This window comes from Trifolium pratense, linkage group LG7 (genome assembly GCF_020283565.1).
Source record: "Trifolium pratense cultivar HEN17-A07 linkage group LG7, ARS_RC_1.1, whole genome shotgun sequence".
In the NCBI taxonomy this organism is placed as follows: domain Eukaryota; kingdom Viridiplantae; phylum Streptophyta; class Magnoliopsida; order Fabales; family Fabaceae; genus Trifolium; species Trifolium pratense.
Genome location: NC_060065.1, coordinates 9,954,324 through 9,980,491, shown reverse-complemented (window position 1 = coordinate 9,980,491; position 26,168 = coordinate 9,954,324). Strand labels below are relative to the sequence as shown.

The window sequence follows — 26,168 nt, the reverse complement described above, 5'->3', positions numbered from 1 at the left end:
ACACTTGCAATATAATCACAGCTATATGGAGTTATGGACATATATAGGTTAAAAATCACAAATAATTTAATTACTCATACAAAAGAAATAATGTTTCCGTACATCCTGCTCTCCAAACTTTTCTTTTTAAGTTATTTGCAGCTTGTCATTTTTTAGTTTGTCTGGTGGAATCTAATCTCATATTTTCGACAAATACCACATTTAAAAATGATAAGGATAATGATTTGTTCGAACAAATAAAGACACCTACTAGTATTACACCTTTTTATTTTTGTTGATTCATAGTATTACACCATTTTCACTATCGACACCTTGATTTATTTTTATTTTTTTCAATAGAGTAGCTATGAAATTCAAACACACTTAAAGCTGTGTTTAAATAATTTAAAACAAGTGGAATGGAATAAAATGGAGTAAAATAGAAGAGAGTGAAATAAAACAGAGTAGAATGGAACATTTCATTCCATTGTTTAAATTATTCATAAAGTAACAGAACAAAATTATATTCTATTATTTAAAAACAAATTAGCCATTCATAAATTTGGTTACAAATTAGCCATTCACTTTAACTTATGAATGGCTAATTTGTAACCAAATTAGCCATTCATAAGTTAAAGTTCTGATACCCACTCATTGGAATTGGTTTTACCTGGTACCCTATTTAGCATGCTTTAAACCAAATACAAAAACTAGAGGCCAAACGAATGGAGATCTTATCAAACTGAAAGAAATAAATAAGTCAAACGTTCTCCCCAATTCATCCAAGTTCATGTTTCTCCGTTTACATAGTTTAGAAAGCATTCCTTTGAGCGAATTACAAGGTGGAAAGGGCAGCACTGATGACATCACACGTCGAGAAAGAAGCTGACAGGTTATAGTCTTGATTCCAAAGCCGAAGGAGCAGGGGTTTTCTAATGCCACCAGGGATGAAAGTATGGTAATTTATTACCAAAAACGCATGACCAGATCAATATTTTTAGGTTTGGTTTTCCTTATGGTTGTGTTTTGTATTTTGAACTCTCTTGTAACTTTATAGTCTCTCTTGGCACGCCTTGTGCTGAGGAGATTACTTTTTTATATATGCATATCTCATTTTAGCTTGTTCAAAAAAAATATTTTTAGGTTTGGATTCAGCAAGCTATTCTTAAAGCAGAAAAAATAAGAGGTTTTAAATAAAAGAGTAGAGGTGCACAGAATTATGCACAATAATAGCACAAGCCGTTTTTAACATATAATGCCTTACACAAATCAATTTTGTTTCATGTAGCATACTGTAGATTTCTAAGCAAGTAAAATACAAATTATATGTGACGTAAATTTCAACAGACCCGGAGTTTTCCATCACTATTGGTCAAACTGCTACTTACTTGAAACGAGACTATCGCACTGCAAACATATCTATTTAGAATTTAGAGGGACAAAAATACTAAATTTAAACCCAGTGCCTCAATGTTTAAGTTCCTGTCCATAGACCAAGAGGAAACTGGGTAAAATTTCTGCAACTAGCAACAAACACTGGCCGTCTGACACATTTGGACTCTCGATACATAACATTATACACCATCGCTTCCTAATTAATTGAGGAAGAATTCACCTTTTTAATTATTGCAGAATCTGCCCTAGTTCAATCACTGTCCTCTTCATCTGCATGAAAGAGAGAATATAAGGACCACCACTTTCAAACAAAGCAACATAACAAAAGTAACATTCATGTTGTCAACTTGTTGTCATAGAGAAGATAATGTATCAGACAGTTTAAGAAGTCAGTTAAATTTCTTCACAATAAGAACTGTGTTCTAAGTGCAACTCAATACTTCCTCTTTATTTAAGAATTAGCTAAACTTTGAAAACACCATCTAAATTAGGTTACACGGGATACAATACAAAGATCTAGAAAAATGAAATATTTCTCACCTGTGAAAAAATAAAAGGGGGGAACAAAGATATTCTCTATGTTCCGGAGATTCTTTAGATGACTGTATTTACTATTTAGCTATCATTATCTGTGTGTGTTCAGCATATTGAGGTATAATTAATTAAGGCTGCTCAATCTAAGTCCAGAATACATGAACCTTGTAAAAAATTCAGTAATACTAATAACTAAAAGCATATGTTTTGAATTTTATTGTCAACAGCATCTAGATAACAAAATGGAGCTTAAAATACAGGGCATAGCTCAAAGATATAGATTGTGGGTATCATTTGATAGATAGAACAGTCAAGTTGGAATTCCTACTATCCATATTGCTTACCCAATCTAGCAATTAAGTATCAACAACAGATTACTTAACCAGTGCAAAAAGCACTAGAGAACACATGATTCCAGAATCTATTATGATTTATGATAAACCAACAAAATGAAAACAGTGCAGTGCCTTAAAATATTTTAAATAGACTTACCTTCATTAAATTCTTCACTCTCACTTCCATCATCATCACTACTATCCTCCTCCTCTTCTTCATCGTCTTCATCCTCTTCATTATCATTGCCTTCATCATCGTTGTCTTTATCATCGTTGTCTTTATCACTAACTTTGGTATCTTTGCCACTAGTTTCCACCGGAATCTTGGGCTTTGGTGGTGGAGGTGGCGCAAAACTAATTGATGCCCTTCTACGTGTACTTGACACAATATTACTCATATCAATACCCTCAAGTTCCTTGGCTCTCGCCTTCTTCCTATTCACTTCTTTGATTTCTAAGAAAAAAGGGAAAAATATAACCAGTAAATTTGAAGATATAATGAAGACCATATTAGAGGCTGTAGCATCTGCATTATGCAACTAAATGCAGCAGACATTAAATTTCAAATGACCCAATAAACCGGGACTATTATACAAACCTAGCATCCTCTGGGGTTAACTGAAATTACATTAATATGCCGTTTAATTCCAAAGACCAGATGTTGGAATAACCTATCAAATATGCCAGTTTTTTTTTTCAATACATTTGTACCCTCTCTGTCCAGCCATGTTTGTCTGAGACTACATAAAACTATGTCACCTAACTCCTATAATAGAGAATGGCACTTTTACTAGGCAAACAACATATCAATAAAAATGTCCAAAATTTATTTCTGGTTTGTGATGTTGACATTTTACTCCACAACATACATAATGAATGAAGTTAAGACCCTAAAGATGTAACATAGATAATAGGATTAATTTATTTTTAAGTATCAAGGGGACAACTTAAATATGTTCAATGTTCAAAATATAGTCACAAGTACTTCAGCTTAGTTTTTAACATATGTAAATTTATTCAGAACTGACTGCACACAAAAATACCAGGATCAAACTGGAAAACAGGAAAAGCTTTCAATTGATTGGGTTGTGTGAAAGATAATTGGGCACGGCTGAGGGGAGGTAACAAAACCCTATACTCTTCATTACATTTGAATTTCTCTTACATTCATTCCGTGTTTCCTTCTATCAGTTCAGGCAGAAGGTCAGGGGGAGTGGTACAATTAGGATGCAAATAAGGTAGCTAACATCCGGGGGTGAAGGATCACTAACAAGAAAAAAGAAAAAACTCACCCTTTTCAGATGGGTTTGAAGACAAGCCTTCTCTAGATAGTATTTCCTCCAATTCTTTAATTAGTTGTCCTTCCCGTTTGTTTTCAGGCACCTGCTTGACTTTTTTATAAATAACGGGAGGAACGCTGTGAAAGAAATATATCAAATCAAACAATCATCTTCAACAAAGAACTGGGATCATAGGAATCCAAAATAGAAAATCACCTCATCCCACATGCTTTAATAACAGATTTCAAGTGCTCCACACGTTTACTGTACACAGGAGTTGAAACTTCTTTCTTCTGAAATTCAAGGAAAACGGGATGCGGTTTAATTAAATATAATTAATATATTTAATACACTTAACTTGTAGAAATTGACAAATAATAAATAATGTTGAGGAAAGCTTCATTAAATGTTAAAACTCAATAAAGGACAACAAGTGGATATTTCATTATATAAAGAGCTGGCATTCACATTCAGTAAAATGATCATGACTGTTTGATAAATATAACTATGGCCCAGACTTTTCAATTTATAGCAAGCATTTCTATTTGAATCAATACATAATGATGAATAATTTAGTATAACCTTAGTAGTATTCTCTGCTGATGAATGGGACTGATCATCTTCAGAGTTTTTTCTATCATCTTCTGCATCACTATTGTCTTCTGCAGCTGCTTTATTGGGCTTGACCCTTTTCTTGCTGGGTAGATTGGTCTCCTCTCCTTTACGTTTTTTGGCTCCAACAGGAGTCTGCATCTTGCCTTTTGGAACACTTTTTCTTTTAGGTTTAACTTCATCTTCCTCACTATCTTCCTCTTCACTCGCTTCATCAGAATTATCAGAGTTCTCTTCAGTACTGGCCTTTTTAGTTACTTTGGTATCAGGTTTCTTCTTAACAATTTTCTTAGCACTTTTTGCAGGTTCCACAGCTTCAGAAGACGTTAATACCTTCACATTTAACATAGACTTGTTAAGCATCACATTCCATATTTGTCTGCTTGCATGCATCAATGAAACTTTTTTGACAGATTTTTAACTCACCTCATCAAGTTCCTTATTTATAAACTTCTTGTAGGGATCCAGAGTAAATTTATCAAGTTTAAGATCTTCCTCCAATAGTCGGCGAAGACTACCATAAGTGACTTTTCTGAAATCAACAGATGAAGAGCAATCCATGTTATATCTTAAGAACTAGAATCAAATAATAATATGCTGATATTAATGACTATCAAAGGTAAGAACAGCAAGAATATGTGCATTGTCATAAAGAGTGGTCAGAACAGTGAATAATTGGAAGAATCAGCAGCATACTCTGCATTAGCCTTGAGGTACGAAGCTCTTTTTCTAATAGCTTTCTTAATTAGGTTCTCACTTGGCTCTTCTTTCTTGGTTTCTTGTTTAACTTCCTTTTGTTCTTTAAGCAGACCTAATACCGGAGAATCTTCCATTTTCTCCTTATCTTCAGGGAGATCCTTTTCATCTTTAGATTGAAGTTCCTCCTTTTGTTCTTCTGTCTCTTGTGTACTTTCACCTTTTTCCCCTTCCTCGCCTGACACCTTTGGGGCATCATCATCACCACCATCTTCTAAGCACTAGTAGAAATTAGGCAAAAAAAACACACACAATCATATAACAAAAAATGTGAGCATTCTTCATCACATCAGAATTTAAAAAATTAATCCAATGCAAATATATATCATAAAACAAACTATCATCACCGGAGGAAAGTGGTAATAAACGTCTATTTATTGTACTTGACCTATGCTAACCGAAGTTTGCTCACACGAAACAAAACAGATTGAGCTTCGGCTTAAGTAAAGATAAAATAAGAATTATCCGCCATAAAATAAAATCCTAGCCTAACCATAAATAGTGTGATTGACTGACGGTAAATTTATTCAGTTACTTACCCATAACTAGCAATTTCCAGTATTTAAAACACACAAAAATAACCAAGTGATTGGGCTTAAGTTGCTAATGAGTTCCACTTAAGGACGAACCGTTTGGGAGAAACTCAGTTGGAATCCTAGGTTGAACAATTTTTGGTCAGGATTTACTTTCCTTCCGGCTGAACTCCAGGTTACCAGAGGCCCTTCCCCGGAGGGTTAACACCCAAAAAAACACACAAAAATGGCCAGAAATACCATTTTTCAGCAGCAGCAGCAGAATCCCAGTGAAATGTGAGTTGTTAATATGTTAAGCTAGAATAAGCTAATCTTTGAAAGCACAATTAGTGAGTTTTGTTTCATGCCCTAGTAACTAACCAAGATTAATCAACACTACTACTAGTTTGAAATTAGGGTTTTGAATAAGGAAAAACTATAAGCACCTCTTTCAAACACTCCTTAATAAATCTTTTGTGCAAATCCAAAGAAAACTGTTCCAATCCCAAGTCTTTCTCGAGCAATCTACGAACACCTTCAAATGTCAAAGAACTGCATTGAAAAGAAGAGTATTAGAAAAAAAGTAGTAGTAGTAGTAGTTTGTTACAGAGAGAGAGAGAAAGAAAAACAAACTTGGCTTGTTGCTTGAAGTGAGGGACGCGAGAGCGCATGGCAGTTTGAATCTGAGACTGAACATCGTCGTCATTCTTCTGCTTCTGTATATCTTCTTCTGCCATCTCTATACGTCTCTCTCTCACTCTCGCTCGTAACTTCTAATTTTCTTTCTCTTTTTTGATTTGTTAATCGGTGTTAGTCTTGCGTAAGCGTATACTGTATTATTAGGGTAGTACACACAGACACAATTTGGGGTCGGGACTGAACTCTACGGTATAAAGTCCAAACACTTTGAAATTTAAACAACCTGCTTTAATCTAATAACAATTGGGTAAATGTGTAAAAACAATTTAAGTCATCAGTGCATAGCGATTAATTTCTTATGGTTTGTTTGAATTTGACTTATTTTTTAACTTATGAAAATAGCTTATGCAAATAAAATAAATTTTTAGTTAATTTATAAATTTTCACTAACAAAAATTGTATTTTTATAAGCTGTTTTCTCATAAACTATCTTGAAAAATTGTATTTTCACTTATTGTTTTGCATAAGTTATTTCTCATAAGCTCAAATATAAGTGAATTCAAACAGGCTTAATATATTATATCGTACATTTATTTGTAAAAATATTATATATATTAGTTAAAAATATTATACATTTTATTTATAAAAATGTATTATACCTTTTTATTTATAAAAATATTTAATAGTATTTTAAAAAGGGTGATGATAACTGGTGCCCTTGGGACGCTGGTTAAGGAAACCAAAAAAGGAAAATTCTAAATTGAAAATAACACTTTTTATAATTTCGAGTAACTGCACAAACTTCAATGTCATATTACTATATTTGTTTCGTTAAACAGTGCCTCGAGGCACTGCTTAGCATTTCCCTTTTAAAAAATGGGGAAAAATAATAATTAAAAATATAATAGAAAAGTCTTCATGAACATAGCTGGGTTGGCAGGGACATTACATGTAATATGCAGGACCGTGGTTCAAATCTTGCTACTCTCACTTAGGGGCCATTTGGATTAACTTATTTTTGAGCTTATGCAAAACAACTTATGCAAATAAATAAGTTTTTATGCATTATTATAAGTTTCTCAAGATAGTTTATGAAAAAATAACTTATAAAAATACAATTTTGGTTAGTTTTTTTTTTTTTGAAAGCTTGGTATCCTACTTTAGGACCGACTAATCCAAGGGAATTAATCTCACCGCCCACTTGCAGGGCCCCATTTAAAGCCAGAGTTTTTTTTTTTCTCCGTATGAACTTAACCAACCGAAATTAGCACAAAGGGAATCGAACTTGTTACTAAAATGGTTTGAGAGGAGTAGAATGTTGTATCAACTCATTTGCTTCCTTATGTCCCAATCGATAGGTTAATTTGGCAGCGTAACTATGATGGAATTTACTCAGTTTAGTCTGCTTATAGGTTGGCTGTGTCGAATTTAACAGGGAATGGGAGATTCCATTGACATAATAACATCTACTTTGGCAGTTGACAGTTCAAGCAATGGTGAAGTTGTTATGGAGTGGGTAGAAACTGCAATCCTACTGTGGCCAGTTTATTCAAAAAGAAAAACAATACAAAATAGTAATTAAAAAAATTGAAGGAAAGGTAATTATAGACTAAAGAAACACTAATTACTAATTACTTTTTTTTGTAGTAATTAAAATCACTTTTAAATTTATTTTTTTCAATTGACTGTGAATTTTGTAACAAAATACATAAAAATTGTGCAAAAATTATAAGCACAGATTAAAAATTAGTATTTAATTTAATATCTTAAATACCATTTAAAAAGATAAATTGAATAATAACTTCATTATATAAGGCCAATTCCTTTGTGTTATTGCTAAGATCGGTGAAGAGTAACCGATCGACAAGAAACCATAGCCAAGGTCAGTGATTTAGGTAACAATTGTCTCAGAAAGAAGATAACTCTATTTCATTGGATCTTGTTAAATTCTAGGATAACTCATCATTCCAAGTATAAAGGATATAAATCAATTCAGGTCGGAGATCAGACATCTGTTTATAAAGCCATCGACACACTTTCTTTACTATGTCATCAGTTGCCATCATTAGACACCTTTAAACATAGCTCACTTTTTGACACAACAAAAATTCATGATAGCTCATTATCATCATAAAGTGATAGATGCATCAAAAGGAAAGAGTTCATTAGACGATTTGAACATCATGCAAATCATAGCCTTCCAAATGCATGAAACCTTTCAGACAAAAGCCTGTTATGCAGCTCCCTCCCATATGAAGAGAGCCTGCAGTTTTGTTAATGTTGTCCCAATTGATGCTGATCTCCATAACTAACCTGAGCTTCCCGCCAAGACAGGCGCAAACGGAATTTGATGCCAAAATTTCATTAAGATACATATATGGAAGAGATCAAGAGAGACTTAACAGATAAGCTCTCTTGAGAACATGACAAAATAAGTATTATAAACCCGGAAACATTAAGAAGCCTTTCTTTTCCGACTGTCTGCTGAGGCAACATCAGATTGAGCCTGGCCAAATACAGAGCTGCAAAACGTGCAAAGGCACAAAATAACAGAGGTAAATGACAACACGGTAATTCAAGTGCTACAGTTAAGTATCAAGTAACCACATTTTCCATTCAATGACTAAGATATCAATAATGGCGCATTATATGAGGTTGTCCAAAATATAGGACTGAAGAGGTTGCCCTCAGGTAATCAGGCTTTTAGATTTAGTAAAAAAAAAAAAAAATTGACACTTATTTATTTAGTAAATTAAGGGTCCGTTTGGCCTGGCTTTTTTTCTTCTTATTTAGAGCTTATGCAAACAACTTATGCAATTTTTATATATTATCATAAGTTTGTCAAGGTAGTTTATGATAAAATAGCTTATAAAATAACATAAAACTTAATTTATATTGCATAAGCTATTTGCATAAGCTCAAAAAAAGCTAGGCTTCAAAAGTTGGGTCATAGACTTATAGACTTATAGTAAAGCATGGATAAATATATTTCATATCAGTCAACCACAGGTTCATCCTAATTAGTAGGTGTTGTCTTCCACATAATGTAGGTTTTCTTCAGATTCTAAATATGCTAATCATTAAATTAGATACATTCTCTTTCATCCACAGCTATAAAATTCAGCTACGTAGATACACTCTCTTTCAATTGGTTGAGAAATCACTCTACAACCAAGGGGTACTTGGTTCGAAACATGGCACATGTGAAAAAGTACAGAGAGGAACTTTATAATTTTATTAAATAACAGCCTCATAATAAATGAATAAAAGAAGACAATTGAAAGACAGAGATTTCAGTAAAAGTTGAACTAATTACTACAATCTGCAAATAATGAACATTTACATTCATTTGATGTATCATAAATGCTGAAGCTTGCGGAAAGATAATGACAGGAGAAATGATATAGTTTTAGAAAAATAAACACTTACCTACAGGTTGAGCACTTGTCGTGATGCTCACAGAATATGGATAAGCATACAGAACATACATAGCCCATGTCAATTGTTTGCTTATGGCAGAAGCACCTGAACATTTCATACAATTATCTAAGTGGGGATCTCATAGTTTCTATTACAAACAGCAGAAAAATGCCAGCACAAGAAGAGATTGGCCTCAGGTAATCAGGCTTCTATATTTAGTAAATTGAGGCTTCAAGTTCAAAAGTTTGGTTATAGTAAAGCATGGATAAAATATATTTCATATTAATCAACCACAGGTTACATAAAAAGACTTGCCAAGACGAATGCCATTTAATCTCAAAATACAGAATTTGATATCTTCACCATATAGAAGCAATGTACAGAACAGGTGAGTATTTTCAAACCAACATAAATCAAAAGGGAAAAAGAAATGACCAATTGGAGAAAATGATAAACAAGTTTGACGATAGTTATGCTGTAGTCAAAATGTTTCCAGCTTTACAGGAGGGATGAAGAAATAAAGAGGGGAAAAAATTGAGAAATCTAAAACAGGAAAAGATTAGAAGCAAAGGAATAACTTACGAGGCACGAAAATCCACACCCAAAGATTTAGGAAGCCTTAAATATTCACGAGAATGCAAATCAGTTGCAAACACTGTCTACATACATAAACAATGTCATATTACTATTAGTGTCAGAAGTAAAACAAGTAAAATTGCAAAGACAGATCTAACCCTATCTCGGTAAAAACAAAAAACTCTCATAATTTGTTTATTCTAGCAACACACACTCTATAACACTTTTTCCAACACACTCTTTTATTGGTTGAAATTCATATATATTCCACTAAATTTTTGTGGGGCCTACTTGATATAGTTAAATCCATTTGAAAGGAACACAGGGATTGGAGTAACAACTAACTGCTAATATTGGCCATTTAAAATATACAGTTTATTTATCTTCTACTAGGAGCTACTCCCTTAGTCCCATTGTGAATGTCATTCTAGATTGTATCACACAAATAAAGTTATAAATGAAAGGAAGAGAATAACAATTTTACCAAATTAATCTTATCAAGCATTAGTGTATTCATAATTATCATAAATTCAAAGTCTATAATAATGAATTAGTAGTGATGCACATAATATTATTTACAGGATACAATTGGAGAAAAATAAATAATATTCCATTGAAAACTAAAAAAAGACATCATTTTTAGACAGACAGTTTTTTTTGCAAATGAGACTCATAATCGGACGGAGAGAGTACATAGTGAATACAACAAAGAACCCAATGGTTTTGAATGCTTTTTACGACATTTTATGTTGTGACCCGAAAGTATTGGCCATTTTAAAATAGGGATTGGAACATATTAGTAGTTCAACTCCCCTCTCTAACAAAAAGGAACATAGGGATTGGAATCATTTAAAATAACAACTAACTGCTAATATTGGCCATTTTATACTGTGACTCGAAAATGATTCCAACATGTAGTTTATACCATATACATACCACCTTATCTTGAAGTACAACCATGAAAGAGCAAGCTCAAATACCACGTGCAAGTAATGAAACAACAAATTGTCCATCTTGAAGTACTATCAAATAGCAATTTGACAATAAATTTGAGGACTTAATTGTTGAATAGACACTAGGTTCATTTTCGACTTTAATATCAATTTTATGCCATACAACTTAGAGGGAAGGAAGACATTCATAACACTAAAAGAACGTTTCATTCATTTTTTTCTTGTGTGTATTCTATAGGCATTCATGTTGATAACCTTTTCGTAACAACGGCATTGTAAATTACTTATGAACTACTGAAAGCTTGATAAGAAGTTTTTACCATCTTAAAGCAAAGTATGAGCTGGCCCTGTCATCATCTTACACTACGGTGATGAATATAACTAAGACATGACTTTTTTATTTATCCGAATTAAGACATGTGTTTGTGAACAGAGAGCAGTAGAACACTAATATCAGCATTATATACTGTCTTGCACCACCACAGGGGTTTCTTATACCACAATTTTTTTTTTAAGTCTTATGTTATACTTATACATGTATACTGGTACCAGAATATTGACTTATAAGCAAGGCTAACACTGCTATTCAAATCTGGTGTTCAGAGAGAAAGAGAGACTTCAATGAATGCTAATATTAACTAGCAACCACGGTATTCAAGTTTTAGTATGGGGCTTCAGCATAGTGACACTTCTATCTCTATTTTTAGTCCACTTTTTAATTGAGGCCACTAATTAATTGAACTATATGAGCGAAAAAATAAACTATATTGCAGATCACACGATAGCTTCAAAACAGCCAAATGAACCAATTAAGACACAAACTTACTGAAAGATATTGAAAAAGCCCTTCCAATTGGGGAGGCCTGTAATATATGCCACCAGTTATGTATGAAGCCTGTATACAAACATAGAGAGAAATGAAAGAGTCAATATATCGTAATCTGCAATACCAAAATATGCGGTTGTGTACTTAATTTAACTACCTGCTGAAGGAATGCAGAATTGTTTGAACCAATGTAACAAGAATCTACAGGAACCTGCATTGCAAAAATGTTACCCAAATTAACTGGCTAATATAAAAACACAAGCAATCCTTGTGTGTATAGACTTATATTGTTGAAGTCCTGCTACCTAACAGTATGCAGACAAGTAAAATGCCAGAGTAGAGACCAATCCTAAAGAAACAAAGAAAGAAAAAGTGAAGTTTCAGTACATACTGAAGAATGCTGAGCAGAGAATATTGCATTCATGATTGCCACGTACCTGAAAAGGATGGAAAGTGGGATTTGAAGTGAAACGGCAATACAGAAATTAAAAGTGTAAAATGTAAGGATCATGAGGTAGGTACTGTTCTGGTCCATCAGTAGATCCGTGCAGACATAGAATCTGTTCACAAAGAAGTAAATAAATAAAAAAAGTCATTATTCAAATTGTGTAGATTAGTAATGAAATGGTAAAATAAAGAAGCAAAAATTAAAGTTCAAAAAAAAAAAACTGAAAATACTAATAACAGAATGTTGAATTCTGTTAAAACCAAAAAAAAAAAAAACCCTACATATCAATTTAAAAACAGAGATGATGTGCAATCATATGAGCAAATTTCCAGGTAGGATTTGGAAATCTCATACTCCAGTTTAAACCAACTCAAAAGCAACTAGATGTCAATAAACATTTATAACTTAGAACTATCCAAATCAACTTTGACCGCAAAACAATTTCTAGAGAACTCTAAACCTTCATTGCTAATTGTTGCCACAAACAATTGAAAGTAAACAACCTGTAGGTGCGAGACTGAACACAATATATAGCAACAAATAATCAATGAAATAAAAAACCCAAGGCTTATAACTTATAAGAAATGTGTTCGAAAAAGCCAAAACGTCACAATATTAACTTTCATTCGACAGACCAGATCTGAACATGATTTTCACAATAGCCATTCAGCTCTAATGTCACTACTATCAACCCACAATGACGCACATTAACACAAGAAAACTACATTCAAGTGTAATATAAAATCCCATATAAGAACAAATTCATGATTAGGAACAAGTATAAACATACCCGAGGTTGAGGATGCATCGGTCCTGCACGAAAAGCTCTCTGTATATCTAATTATCAAATCAGGTCAAACAAAAATCCCATGAATGCAATACAGATTCAAAATAAAAAAATCACTTATCATTCAATTTCAGCAACAAAAGTTCCTAATCATCAACAATAATAAAAAGAAATTGAAAACCCTAACAGTTAAAACAATGTGTTACTGCTTTTAATTTCATGAAAAATCAATAACCAAAATGAAAATTCATTGGAAAATAAATCCAATTAATTGCATGAGAAAAATGAATAAGCATAAAATGAAGCAGTGAAAAGGATACAACAGAGGGCCATGGACAATGCTCCCGATAACAGTGAAGAAGGAACGGTTGCCGGTTTATGATCCGTTGTCAATTGCTGATCCTTAGCGGCAAATTCATCAAGATTATGAAGAAGATTGGAATAAAGCGCAGGCATTGTACCGTTAGTGGAAGCATGGTTCCTGTCGGAAGAGGAATCGTAAATGTAGGAACATGAATTGCATCCGGTGGCAATAACTACAACTTGGTTGAGTTGACCGAGGAGGAGTATTGAATTGAGAAAAGCGAGAACCTAAAAAAGGAAATTAGAATAATGAATAAGAGTGGTTGGGAATGGGAAGAAGAGTGTGTTATTGTTGTTGTTGATACTTACTTGAGAGAGAAAGTCAGAGAAGTGGAAGGAGAAAGTGGACCAGAAGAAAGGATTGGTGTCTAGTGTAACGACGAGGAGGCTGATGTCATCTGCAATGAAAGAGATGGGTTAGTGATTAGTGTGGCATCAGATATTGTGTGTTGAGGGATAAAGGGATGGGAACCTGTGTAATGTTTTGAAGGAGCGGAAGCCATGGTGTCTGGTTTCACTTAAACAATGGCACCACACCGTAGCACAACTGCACATGGAGTAACGAGTAACGCAATAGTAATGAAGGCCCAAGTTCTCAATATGTAATTCAGAAATGTTTTTTGGCACAAATCTTAACATCAGACACTTTTTTTATACCTTTGAGCGAGATGTAAAGAATCTACAATTTTTATAGGGCAGAATCTACATTTTTTTAATACCTTTGGCAGAGATGTAAATTGTAAAGAATCTTACATATATAGAATTTTCTAAATGGAACCAAAAAACTTTACATGCTTTCTCCTAGTAGGGGTTAGGATCCAAATCAACTCTAAAAATTGTCTTGTCTCTGTTTTATTTGATCCACAAAGCACTAGATTGTTACGGACTAATGACAGGTATTTTTAGTGTTAAACCCCGAGGCCGTCTTAAACAATTAAGAGGTCCTATTCTAATCTTAAAAATTGGGCCCCTAATACAAAAGAGTGCAATTTTATTAATGATAAATTATTTAAAAATATTATATTTTTACCAAATGAAGCACCAAAAACTCAAACTACTTTATTTAAATTGTAAATAACATTCCGGTGCCTATGTGAATTATCAGATTTTATGCTACATTTAAGTGAGGAAATTCGAATCAACATACAGCATAAGTGATGGTGTTTTCTGTGGCACCCTTAACCCCGAAAATATTTATTAATAGATACAGCAAATATAATTGATTTCCGTTGAAAAATAAAATATGGGTTTCAAAATTCTTGTTGTTTTTTTTTTGGATTAAAAATATCACATTTAAAACCATAATCACACAACAAGCATCTTAGATTAAAATAAAAATAATTCAATTAGACTCACTAATGGAATAAACTATTTTCTGAAAATATGACATGAATTCAAATCTTTGAAATAAGTTACAAAACAAAGTAATATATTAATAACCCAACCCAGATGTCACTATATCAGAGCTATATCCAACACTAAAGTATAAACAAGTCAATTGATTAGTCTAGCAAAGGCATAAATATAAGGCCAAGGAGTAGGCCTCAACTTCGTTCTCTTGAAAGAAAATCAACTTCACTTTGTGAAATTACACTGATACTTATCTATATCAAATAAAGCATAAAATAAGAGGACACACAAAAAGAAAGGGGTGAGATACTTTTCAAATCATGTTAATTGGTATAACAACAAAAGTCAAGAGAAAAACACACAACAAACATAACATCACGCGAAGATGTTTGCCTGAACACTAATTCGCAAATTAGAATCATCTTTGCCTCACTCCACGGCAAAGTACCTCATGGTCATAGTGTCAACCGAGTACCATTCTCGCCTCTCACAGACTAGGTGACTCAGACCTAATGACACAAACACAACTATAGCATCACCTAAGTACCATTCTCACCTCACTCCACAGCTGGGTAACTCAGACTCAATGATACTAACACAACTATAACATCACCCGAGTACCATTCTCGCCTCACTCCACGGCTAGGTAACTCAGACTCAACGATACTAAGCAAGCTATAACATCACCTGAGTACCATTCTCGCTTCACTCCACGACTAGGTGACTCATACTCAATGATACCAACACAACTATACCATCACCTGAGTACCATTCTCGCCTCTGACTCCACGGCTAGGTGACTCAATGATAGTAAGTCAACTATAACATCACGCGAGTACCATTTTCGCCTCACCCTACGGCTAGGTAACTCAGACTCAATAAATCAATCAACATATAGCATTCCCCAAGCACTTCGCCTCACTCCATGGCAAAGTGGCTCGAACTCAAGGAAACCATATCACAGAGCACAAAGAACCACATGGCATGCACATACACATTTCAATCGGAACATAACATGAGCACCATAGGAACTAGGTGTCATACACAAAGTGTCACTCGAGTACCTACTCTACCTATACTCTCTCATTTCTAACTATGCTTTTTAAGTCTCTTACAAAAATTTGCCAAATTTCCTGGACCATTCCATGTGTCTATTTTAATTTTTTCCTATTGTCTTTTCTAAGAGACCATTAGATGCTGAGGGGTTAACAGAGTGGTTCAGGTCATAGTTCATGTTAATTCTTTAAGAGTACAAGAGTTCCTTAGATGACTAAAAGCATCATAATATTATATATGTAGCCTACTATGCCATAGACTTAATATCATAGCAGGAAATTAACAAGACTAAGATAAAATCTCAATTAGCTAGTTATCACTTTTCATTCTTATATATATTCTAGCTGGCAGTACCACCAATTATAAATACACCCAAAACAAAATCCAACTTACCTAATTGCTTTCCTTCAACTAACTTGGAACCAATTGATCCAATTTTCCTACTTTTTTAGGTTCATTGCATAATTAATGTATATGGTCTAAATTATCTGCACACATGATTAAGAAAGTGTATATCTATTTGAAAATTCAAGATATGTTACATGTAGCAAATATATCTATTTGAAATTCCTGTAATTTCGTCAAGTATCCCTTTTATAATATCATGAATTTCATCCAATGTAGAATTAGTTACAAAGACTAAAGTATCATCATATTTCATATCTATAAAATACAAATTTGATAGCACGGCAGATTCTTGATAACTATAGGCTATTTGATCAATAAAAAGAAAATAGTTTTCCAAGAAAAAGATTCATTTACCCAGCAGTCAGCACATTTTGGAGGGTCGTGATTGAAAATCATTCCATCGCAAAGCTGCTCAAACAACCAATACGCAAAATTCAATTATAGATCTATTTGGCATAAGGATACATTAACGCTATAATCCCTATAAAACCAAAGGGTGTGCTTTAAAAGTCTATCTATTTATTGCTAGTCATACTAAATAGCTTGAACTTACATATTTACAAAAAGGAAAATCCTAATCGGTGCTCCTCGGGCACTAGTTAAGAAACCAAAAGAAGTAAAACTATCATGAAATTTGTGTAGTCAACATCTTAACTAGTGCCTGAGGGGCGGGGCACTAGTTAGAATGGCCCAGATTTGGATAATGTTTTTTATAAACACTTACGGAAAATGAAACATGAAAAGAATCCCACAATAACGACGATTTATTTTCCTCAACAATAGCTTCTCATATCAAATTTTTAAAAGCTCTCCCATTTAACTTCTCCGCAAACACATACAAGTTTATAACGACTTTATTTGTAGTTGAAGAACCTATAATCTTATTTTGATTTTAGCTTCTCTCATATGCTGTAAACAAATTCAAATTGAACCTTAATCATTGAAGGACAAATATGAAACAAGTTTCCTCTTACAAAAACCCTAAAATTATATTAAAAAAATGACTTCACAATCACATATACCTTAATCTATGTTTGTGAATGATGGCAGCTAAAAAATGATTACTAATCAGTGAAGTGTTACTAGTTATCAGAAATCAAAGAAATAAGCGTGACCTGATGGAGCCAACCTGAAACCAAAGAGTGGTCTGGTTCGCTGAAACTTTGTAAAACCTACAAACCCAAATCAAAACAAAAATGAAAATTTGTGTGAAAATCACATAATTATCATAGTGTAGTGTTTACGATAATCACAGAAACGTTTCTATAATTGAATCAATGAATGATGAAGAAATCAAATTAACCTAAAATTGATCAAATAAATAAATAAATAAATCAACAGAGAGAGTGTAGATCAGAGAGAGAGGATGGACCCGTCTTCGCTGAGAATGCCATGAGGGAAGTTAGGAATAGGAGAAGAGAGAGTGTAATTGTAAAGTTTGTTTCCGTCGCGAAAAATTGAATTGACAAGCAGTGGTGGGTGTTGCACTTTATTTTTTTCTCAATTAGAATCAGCATAGAGCATAAGTAATGGTGTTTGTTTTCAATAATAATAATAAATAACCCAACTGTGTTAAAGCATTACATTATCTGCACACTCACAAACAATGAATATAATTCTCTTCTCTATCAGCGAGAAGTGAAAGTTAATTTAGAAATTAGAAAAGAATAAGAAAATCTGAGCAAGTAGAAAATGAAAGAAGTAGATACCTTGAATTCGTTTTCCCTTTTCCGTTTTTCTCCTAATCCCCTTTTCGTTCAGATAATCAGATGTGCGGTGGTGGATGGGAAGGGAGCGCCGTCGACCCGTCGCCGGAGTCTATGTAGATGTGCGGTGGCGGTAGTGCGATGGGCGGTGTGGTGAAGGCTGAAGAAGTGCGCGCAGAGAAGAGTGCTCTTCGTAACCGCAGCTAAAGGCTTAGAGGGAGAGGAACGAAGAGTGAACTGAATTGGGTTTAGGGGGTGTATTGGTTCATAGAATTTTAAAAGAATTTTTTCTAATAAAAAAATCTGATGGTATTCTATCAAGACTTTTACAAAAGTTAAATAAATTATGTGGTATTCAATTAATACAATTAAGATTTTTTTTTCTTCAGGGCAACAAAATATGTTGGTATTCAGTTGAGATTTCTCACATTTTTTAAAATGTCTATTGGTATTCAAAAGTCTACGGATTTTGATGGATTCTTTTATGCGATGGATTTTGAAAAACTTTTTAGTTCAAAATACACATAAAACTCTCATCTAACAATCTCACCTAAACCCTTGAGACTTTTCATGATTTTCCAAGACTTTTTTTTCTTTCTCACCATCAAGTTCTTCCTTACTGCTTGAAGCGATATTATAACCACTCTAAAATATTGTTCATCGTTCTTTTCACGCAAAGCAAATCGATATATGAAACATGAATAACAACCCGATAATCGTTGTATACAATATAGTGTCACGATTCATTATAGGATATAGACATTGAAAATATATACGACAACAACATGTTTCAACAACAGCAACAGAACCTTGTTCGTCATTTTTTTTTTTAAATTGTTTTTTTTGTTTATTCATTGTTTTTTTTTTGTAGAATTTTATTCATTGATTTTTTTATTATATTAATGATTGTTGATTTTTTAAAGGAATGATTAATTTTCATTGATTGATTCATTATTATTTTAGAAAGGATTTATATCGAATTTATTGACTCATTTAAATCTTAAAAGTCTATAAAGTACTTCAAAATCTCAAAAGTCTGTGTCATAAAGTCTCACAAATTCTTGTGTTAAGAATCTTGATTGAAAAAGTCATTCAAAAAAGTCTTTTAAAATCTCATAAAATCAATACAATCTCAAAAAGGTTTTTTAAAATCTTCAAGATTTTTTTTTTCTAAAATTGTCTTGTGAAATTTTAATCCAATAAACCCCATTAGAGCATCCACAATGGAGCACTACATTTTTGAGTACTTAAATGGTCCCACATAGACACATCATCAATTTATTATTTTTTAATAATAGCACCTAATAGGTACTCAACCCTTCCAATGGAGTATTTCTTAAAAAGTTCTAAAATGGGTCCATCAATAACTCCACATCATTAAAATTTGAAATTTAATTTAAAATAATATTGCCAAATTAATTTTTTTTGAATATATTAAATAAAGTGAGTTCCATAAAAAGAAGAGAGAGAGTTCTTATATTAGAAGTAGTACCTATTAGGTACTAAAATGTGTTGTGCTCCAATGGTAGTACCTAATAAGTACCATAAGTACCTAATAGGTACTACACCATTGGAGATGGTCTTAGTTCATTTTTTACGTTGCACAACGGTGATTATTGAACACGATGTAGTCTTCTCATTAAATAACAAGGTTGGTATTCTCATTCTATTTAATTGTATGTGTTTGGATAATGGCAAATAATTTATATATAAATCATCATCATCATCATCATCATCCGTTAACAATTTGAGATATATAGACTTTGTTTGGTTACAAGCCTTTCCTTGTTCATTGAGTTAGTTATATTGCTGAATCTTTAGCTAACTCTGATTATGGCTGATTCAAGTGATGCATGACATACGTTTTTTAAAACTTTGAATTCTTGTTGATAATATATATATATGGTCCGTAAATGATATTGGCCTATATAGATTTATCGTTAGTTGGTTCAGTAATGATTGGTGTTGAACTTGGTAGGGAGGACCGCGGTTCGATCCCCCGCAACTGCGATCGGGAGGGGGCTGGAACCACTTGATGCCAGAACTGACCCCCGAACCAGGTTCATCTGGTAGTGAAACTGAAAGCCAAAATATATATATATATATATATATATTGAGATTTATTCCATATGCTGTCACATACTAATATTAATATTATCATTATTATTATTATTATTATTATGTTTTAATAGTGATCCTAGTATCACAGTTCCTTTAAATTTAAGAATGGTTGGTCATAGTATCATATTCCCTATAATTTGAATGGTCTTAGTTACTATATAAGAATGGTCTCGGAAACCATATTAGAATGGTCATAGTACCATATTAAAATGGACTTAAAACCATAGCGCATAATTCTTGTCCGATTCTATAGTGCAGTAGTTATCGGTATCAGTAGAACTGAGCTGGAGACTTCGTGGTTGATCATCTGTCTTGCACAATTTTGGACAGTGTCGTGAAACGTCTTAAAGAAAGCGTATTCACCCGCGACTCAGTTCAATAATCTCTTTGGTGGCTGAAAATTATTTTTAAAGATTTTGAACCTCGAAAACAACATAATGGCTCCACGATCAATTTCTTGAAACTTCTGAAACTTTTGTTTGGATTGGTGGTATGAGATGGAATGGAGTGGTATGTGGTGGTATGAAGTGAAGTTCCATTGTTTGGATTCTTTAAAAATGAATGGAATGGAGTGGTATGTGATGGTATGGATTCCATCCCATTCCATCATTTTCTCTTATTTTTCTTCCCCTCCAATTTGGGGTGTATGAGATGGAATACAAAATGTCCAAACAATGGAATACATTTTATGCTCCATTCCATCCCGCTCCGCTCCATTCCATCTTATTCCATTCCGCTCCATTCCGTTATGTACCATCAATCCAAACATAGCCTAAATGAACAAAATAGTTCAGCAAAGCACCAAGGAACAAAAGGCTAAACGTAAGATTAAACCCGAAATCCCATAGTTTTCCGGATTCACAATCAGTTAGAGAGTACAGATGAATACTAACAACTACAATAGATAGGAGCACCTGTGGCATAGACATATTTAAACCCACTACAAAATTGAGAAGATTACAATGCCGCAGGGATCATCAACTTGACAAGTAACAACACAAGTGGAAGCGTCAACGTGGGTAATGGTTTCACCAAGGAGGATGCAGCAGAAGCGCCAGAAGAAATCCCACTAATAGGGCCATTAGCAGGAGTAAATCCTGTTGAAGGCATGATTGATGATTTGGGCGATCTTCCATCGATTCCGTCAAACGATGATGGTGATGGTGCCGGTGCAAATACTGAATCTCTCTCAACAGATGTAGGTGGGGCGATAAGAGGGGGGAATTCCTGCTGCCCTGCAGCATCATTTAAAATATATATTTAGCAATTTGAAGGCGTCTCAGAAAATCTGACTGTAATGCTGTCTACGATGCACATTGCTATGTTTTTTGGTTCCTTCCATCATTTAAATCAGTATAATAATGCTACATGATAGGAAAACGCGGTCACTCTAGTTACCAAAAAATATGACACTCTGCGTTCGCACAAGTTGCTGTCATATAGCACATAGAAATATCATGAAGATAGAAGTAGTTCACTGTTTGCATCTCTTAACATAATGAAATTTTAGACATTAAAAGTATCATCCATTCAGAATCAGTCCGTGTTCATGTAGCTGAGTAGAAGACCTAGTGGTACTGACTACTGAATCTGGCCACCTAATGCAAATTGTATCGGTGACATCTCAGTAGATAAATCATTCAGAGTAAAAAGTTTAAAAAATGATGGTTTATTTAACAGTCAAAGAATGCCACTCTGCAATGTAAACTGACCTGGACATCGAGGCTGAAGGGATGGAGTCAACCTGCAAATTAATCCAGCTTAAATTCAAAGACCAGTACAGCAAAATATACATTATTGAAATTTAAATGTCTCAATGAGAAAAGCAGGAATGCATAGGAGAAACATACGTTGTTGCTATGGTGCCATTAGCAATACCATCATAAATGCAAGAAGTCACATTGCAACCACCACTAGTTTGTTGAATGGTAACATTGCCGAGCATAAGGTTGCTGTTTTTACATTGCATGCTGGAGCAAGAAACAGCTAGTGAAGCCGGCATACAGTACAAACTGCAAAGGAAGTAATAAACTCAGATACACAAGTCATGGAGTCTTTTCATTCTGAATCTCAACAAGTGTCGTGTCAAAACTCAAAACAGTAAAAATTGGGGGAAAATTTCACGGATCAATTTATCATTAAAAAAACTAAATCGAAAACTTCACCCTGAATATTTTGCCTACATTTTCAAACTTTTGCCTCAAACTAAAACGACCCTACACAAGAATCTAGATTTATGTATAAGGAGAGTAAGGTATGGATTGCAAACAGAAAAGGAAAAGATGCTTAGTAAGTACTTTAAGTTTCGGGGTCCACAGCTACATTGCACACAATGGCCTGCTGTAATGGCATAACTTCCATTAGGGACAAGCAAGCCAAAATCAGAAGAATATTTTGGGAAATTTGAAGCACAAGCTGCAAAATGAAGAACAAATGTTAGCAATTAAAGACCATTACATTTACACCATAAGCTTAATAAGTCAATGTTTAGATAAACAACTTTATCAAGCACCAATAGCATTAATTGCTTATCATATAAGTGCTCATGTATAAGCTATGATTATAACAAAAGATAAAATAAAGTCAAACTATTTTCCTATAAGCTATAAGTTGTTTTCAAAAGTTATCCCGAAAGCTTATGGAGGGAAGCTAAAAACAACTTATATACATGTCATAAGTTGTTTCATAAGCTCTCATAGATAATCTCAAATAACTCACATTTAGTAAATTATAGAAATTACAAAGAAAAACAAAACAAACAGAATTTGAAAAGTTTAAGGGCGAAGATAAAATCAAGAGCTTATAGCATAAGTGCTAAATCCCATATAAAGTGTTTATGTACAAGTTACTTTTATGACAAAAGATAAATGAAATCAAACCATTTTCCTATAAGCTATAAGTTGTTTTCATAACTATCTTAAAACTGAAAACTTACGGTAATAAGTTGAAATCAGCTTATATACATCCTAACCCGTTTCCATAAACTGTCAAACAGTCTCACAAGTGTTACGCTAGTAGATAAGCTCATAAAGTCAATACAAACAGACCCTAAATTCAATTATAGAAAGTACAAACAAAAGCAAAACAAAACAAAACAAAACAAAAAACACAATTTCATAAGTGCTTGTTTTTTGCTCTTAGCCTAAGGTGTTGATACAACCCTGTGAGGTTCCCTCTCAACGGCCCAACAATAAACTATCTTGAAACCTTATAGCTTATAGGAACTTATAGCTTATATACATGTCATAAGTTGTTTTCATGACGCTCACAAATATCAATCTCATAAGCACTTATGCCGAACAAATCAATCCAAACAGACCCTAAATTAAATTATACAGAAAGTACAAAGAAAAACTAATACAATACATACAGTATAAAAAGCTAAACATGAAGATGAAATTACCCGGAATCGGAATAGCAAGAATATCACCATTAGAGATAGAAGTACTTCCCAAAGCATTAACATTCATCAAATCAGTAAGAGTAGTAAAATACCTAGCAGCAATAGAACCTAAACTATCCAACGGTTGAACAACATAAGACAAATAAATAGCAGGCAAAGCATTATCAGAACCATTGAAACAAGTACAAGGAAGAGGAACAACAAGATTCTGTCCAACATCAAGAACATTAACATCAGTTATAGAATTAGCTTCTTTAAGTTGATCAGAAGAAACTAAACCACCATAAACAGAATCAGCAATAGATGAAAGAGTATCAGAAGGACGAATCTTATAGTTTGTTGAAACAGATTTACGAATTCCATCAACACAAGAACATGAGATTGGGATTTTGAGGTAAAGTTTTGAAGGAAGGATGTGATGTTCTACGTCTGGGTAAGATATGTCAATTGCATTGGCGGTTAGAAGAGAGATTGGATCGATTTGAAAAAGGGAAGAAACTTCGGAGACTTTGAGGTTTGTGTAGAGTGTGTAACCGAGTAATGCATTACATGTGTCTGAGTTTGTGCATGGTTCGATTGTTGATTTTGAGGTTGTTGTTGTGAAGAGTAGTGATGATGAGAGGAACAAGAACAAGATTTTTCTGTGCATTGTTGCAATGTTTGAAGTTGAAGGGTTTGTGTTAGGGTTTTTGAGTTAGTTGTTCTTGTTGAGAAGGGAAAGTTTGAGTTTGAAAAGGGGAAGAAGTAGAAAACAGGTGTGTTGCATTATATGCATAGAATAGAATAGGACAAGTGAAAACACAAAGGAACACTGGTCGAATAGTCAGATCAGGTCCTCGATTATAGAGATTTCAACGTTACTTTGTCTAGCTGGACTGTTTTGTCCCTCTGTCCAAATTTTTCAATTACTTTCATCATTTCTGTGCTAATTTGAGAGTTACTTTGAAGATATGAGAATAAAGGGGTGTTTTGGTAATTTAACGATTTTTGAGAGTTAGACATATTATAGATTTATTATTGGCAAGTTCTAATATGCACAAGTGCACCATATGGTGCACGGTGCACAATTATGTACAATATCAATGGTGCTCTTGGTCCTGGTCCCCAATAAAAATATGACACGTGTTTATTTTCTTCTTGCCAAAAAATTTCCATAATTTACAAAAACAAAAAACCCATTATCTATAGATTTCGGCCCCTTTTGTATCCAAAAAAAAAATCATTATCTCTTTCGGGAAAAAAAAACTCATTATCTTCATCTCACCATGCAGAATAATTATCAATTGTCATTATTATACCACTGTCCCTCACAAGAACTCAATATGCAAATTTGCCTCAACAAACACTATCACCGTCGACCTGCAAACACTTATCTAAATGAGTAAATCGCAACAAATGCAAAGAAAAAAATATGAATAGATTTGTAAATGTTAAATCCATGTGACAGATACGATTTCCATCGAGGATTCTCGTCTGGATATGTTTATCTCATGTGACTTAAATTATTGATTTGATTGGGTATGTGGAGGTTAACCGAGTCTCCTTGGTGAGTAACTAGTTTATCGGGATAATCTTGGCAATTTGTGAAGATATTATAGGGGCAAAAAGTAGTGTACTGACGTGTAATAATTTTATTGGGGAACAGGATCAACAGCACCATTGAGACTGTACCTAAGTTTTCTCCAAAATTAAAATACATATGAATATGATAGATTCTCTTCTTTCGACTAAAATAAAATTATTTATATTCCATATATACCGTAAGAGTTAAGATTAAACTTCTTACCACTTATTTAGATTCAAGATTTCTATTTAAGGACTCAAAATCCTCAACAATTGACCCCAAATCATTAATTGATTTCCTTTATTCTTGCTTGTAGACAATATGGTGTGTCCCACATTCAAGCTCATTCAATCTGGTTGGTGTGGGTATGGTATGACAAGTTTTTTTAGGAATTTAGGCAAAGAATTATAGATTTCTTGCTACCTTCACATTCGTATGCAAAAAATAGTCAATAAAAAAACATACGTAGAAATAATCAATAAAAAAAATATACTAAAGAAAATCTTTGCCTAAATTCTTAAACATAGTATTTGTGTAATAATTGATTTGTTCCATATTAAATTATCTATTTGATTGTTTCATGTATGTCAATGTATAATTTTGACTATAAATATATTTAATTATTTATTGGTAAAAACTTAAAAAAAAAATTGATATTTTGAATATATGCATTGAAATAAATTCAATAACATCTTATATACTACTAATATTTGTTTTTATTTATTAGTAGAAAATCAAAACATATGAGTAGTTTTCTTTATATGTCTTGCTAAGGGTACATATGCCTTTATGATACATGTTAAGAAATTTTAAATTTTAAATTAAAAAAAAAAGAAGCAATTTTCATAGTTTTAAAAAAATTAATTAAACTTTGTCAAAAAAGATAAAAAAATAAATTAAACGACTTAGACATAATTACTATACATATTTCCTTAACTTCTTTTAATAAAGAAATGTTGTTCTCATATGAGGGAGGGTCAAATTCATTAACCCTGTAAAATTGACACTTCTAATCGAAAAATACGTATATGGCTACAAACATTTGACCATTTTATTTAGTCACACTCACATAAAAGTATATATCATTTAATTATTTTAAAAATACATATTATTTAATTATTTTCTTTTTCTATATTTTATGAAAC

At 33.1% G+C, this 26,168-nt stretch overlaps 3 protein-coding genes across 7 annotated transcripts; all 3 read right to left on the bottom strand.

Moving 5' to 3' along the window:
• Window positions 1-1,199: 1,199 nt before the first annotated feature.
• LOC123897337 (glutamic acid-rich protein) lies at window positions 1,200-6,327 on the bottom strand. The gene is made up of 9 exons (XM_045947938.1): window positions 6,037-6,327; window positions 5,850-5,955; window positions 4,832-5,112; window positions 4,562-4,667; window positions 4,106-4,468; window positions 3,740-3,816; window positions 3,536-3,660; window positions 2,401-2,697; window positions 1,200-1,644 (listed from the first exon to the last, which is right to left on the bottom strand). Exons 1-9 carry the CDS (start codon window positions 6,138-6,140, stop codon window positions 1,625-1,627), a joined length of 1,479 nt encoding a protein of 492 aa, XP_045803894.1. The 5' UTR covers window positions 6,141-6,327; the 3' UTR covers window positions 1,200-1,624.
• Window positions 6,328-7,828: 1,501 nt separating this feature from the next.
• On the bottom strand, window positions 7,829-18,193 carry LOC123897417 (general transcription and DNA repair factor IIH subunit TFB4-like). 5 transcript variants are annotated; one of them, XM_045948049.1, is made up of 15 exons: window positions 17,939-18,193; window positions 17,602-17,818; window positions 17,345-17,401; window positions 16,584-16,637; window positions 13,888-13,962; window positions 13,725-13,813; window positions 13,373-13,643; window positions 13,056-13,102; window positions 12,340-12,377; window positions 12,209-12,254; window positions 11,975-12,028; window positions 11,818-11,886; window positions 10,045-10,121; window positions 9,472-9,567; window positions 7,829-8,564 (listed from the first exon to the last, which is right to left on the bottom strand). In XM_045948049.1, the coding sequence occupies exons 5-15, from the start codon at window positions 13,916-13,918 to the stop codon at window positions 8,498-8,500; spliced, it is 885 nt and encodes a 294-aa protein (XP_045804005.1). In that variant the 5' UTR covers window positions 13,919-13,962; window positions 16,584-16,637; window positions 17,345-17,401; window positions 17,602-17,818; window positions 17,939-18,193; the 3' UTR covers window positions 7,829-8,497. The 5 variants fall into 5 exon arrangements, with proteins under 5 accessions (XP_045804005.1, XP_045804006.1, XP_045804003.1 ...); XM_045948050.1 differs by having other exon boundaries at window positions 17,359-17,401; XM_045948047.1 differs by lacking the exon at window positions 17,602-17,818.
• Window positions 18,194-20,862: 2,669 nt separating this feature from the next.
• Window positions 20,863-24,276, bottom strand: LOC123899002 (lysM domain-containing GPI-anchored protein 1-like). The gene is made up of 5 exons (XM_045950057.1): window positions 23,460-24,276; window positions 22,354-22,471; window positions 21,907-22,068; window positions 21,769-21,800; window positions 20,863-21,291 (listed from the first exon to the last, which is right to left on the bottom strand). Exons 1-5 carry the CDS (start codon window positions 24,106-24,108, stop codon window positions 21,014-21,016), a joined length of 1,239 nt encoding a protein of 412 aa, XP_045806013.1. The 5' UTR covers window positions 24,109-24,276; the 3' UTR covers window positions 20,863-21,013.
• Between the last annotated feature and the right edge of the window lie 1,892 nt (window positions 24,277-26,168).

Excerpts from the sequence above, each read along its gene's own strand:
- LOC123897337 (XM_045947938.1), bottom strand. The coding sequence starts at position 6,140 with ATGGCAGAAGAAGATATACAGAAGCAGAAGAATGACGACGATGTTCAG. Across the intron at positions 5,113-5,849 it reads TTAAGGAGTGTTTGAAAGAG|TGCTTAGAAGATGGTGGTGA; the intron begins GTGCTTATAGTT and ends AATTTCTACTAG. Across the intron at positions 4,668-4,831 it reads TACCTCAAGGCTAATGCAGA|AAAAGTCACTTATGGTAGTC; the intron begins GTATGCTGCTGA and ends TGTTGATTTCAG.
- LOC123897417 (XM_045948049.1), bottom strand. The coding sequence starts at position 13,918 with ATGGCTTCCGCTCCTTCAAAACATTACACAG. Across the intron at positions 13,644-13,724 it reads TCTCTGACTTTCTCTCTCAA|GTTCTCGCTTTTCTCAATTC; the intron begins GTAAGTATCAAC and ends TTCCTTTTTTAG. Across the intron at positions 10,122-11,817 it reads GGCTTTTTCAATATCTTTCA|ACAGTGTTTGCAACTGATTT; the intron begins GTAAGTTTGTGT and ends TTATGTATGTAG.
- LOC123899002 (XM_045950057.1), bottom strand. The coding sequence starts at position 24,108 with ATGCACAGAAAAATCTTGTTCTTGTTCCTCTCATCATCACTACTCTTC. Across the intron at positions 22,069-22,353 it reads TGTGGACCCCGAAACTTAAA|TTTGTACTGTATGCCGGCTT; the intron begins GTACTTACTAAG and ends CTTCCTTTGCAG. Across the intron at positions 21,292-21,768 it reads CCTTCAGCCTCGATGTCCAG|GGCAGCAGGAATTCCCCCCT; the intron begins GTCAGTTTACAT and ends ATGATGCTGCAG.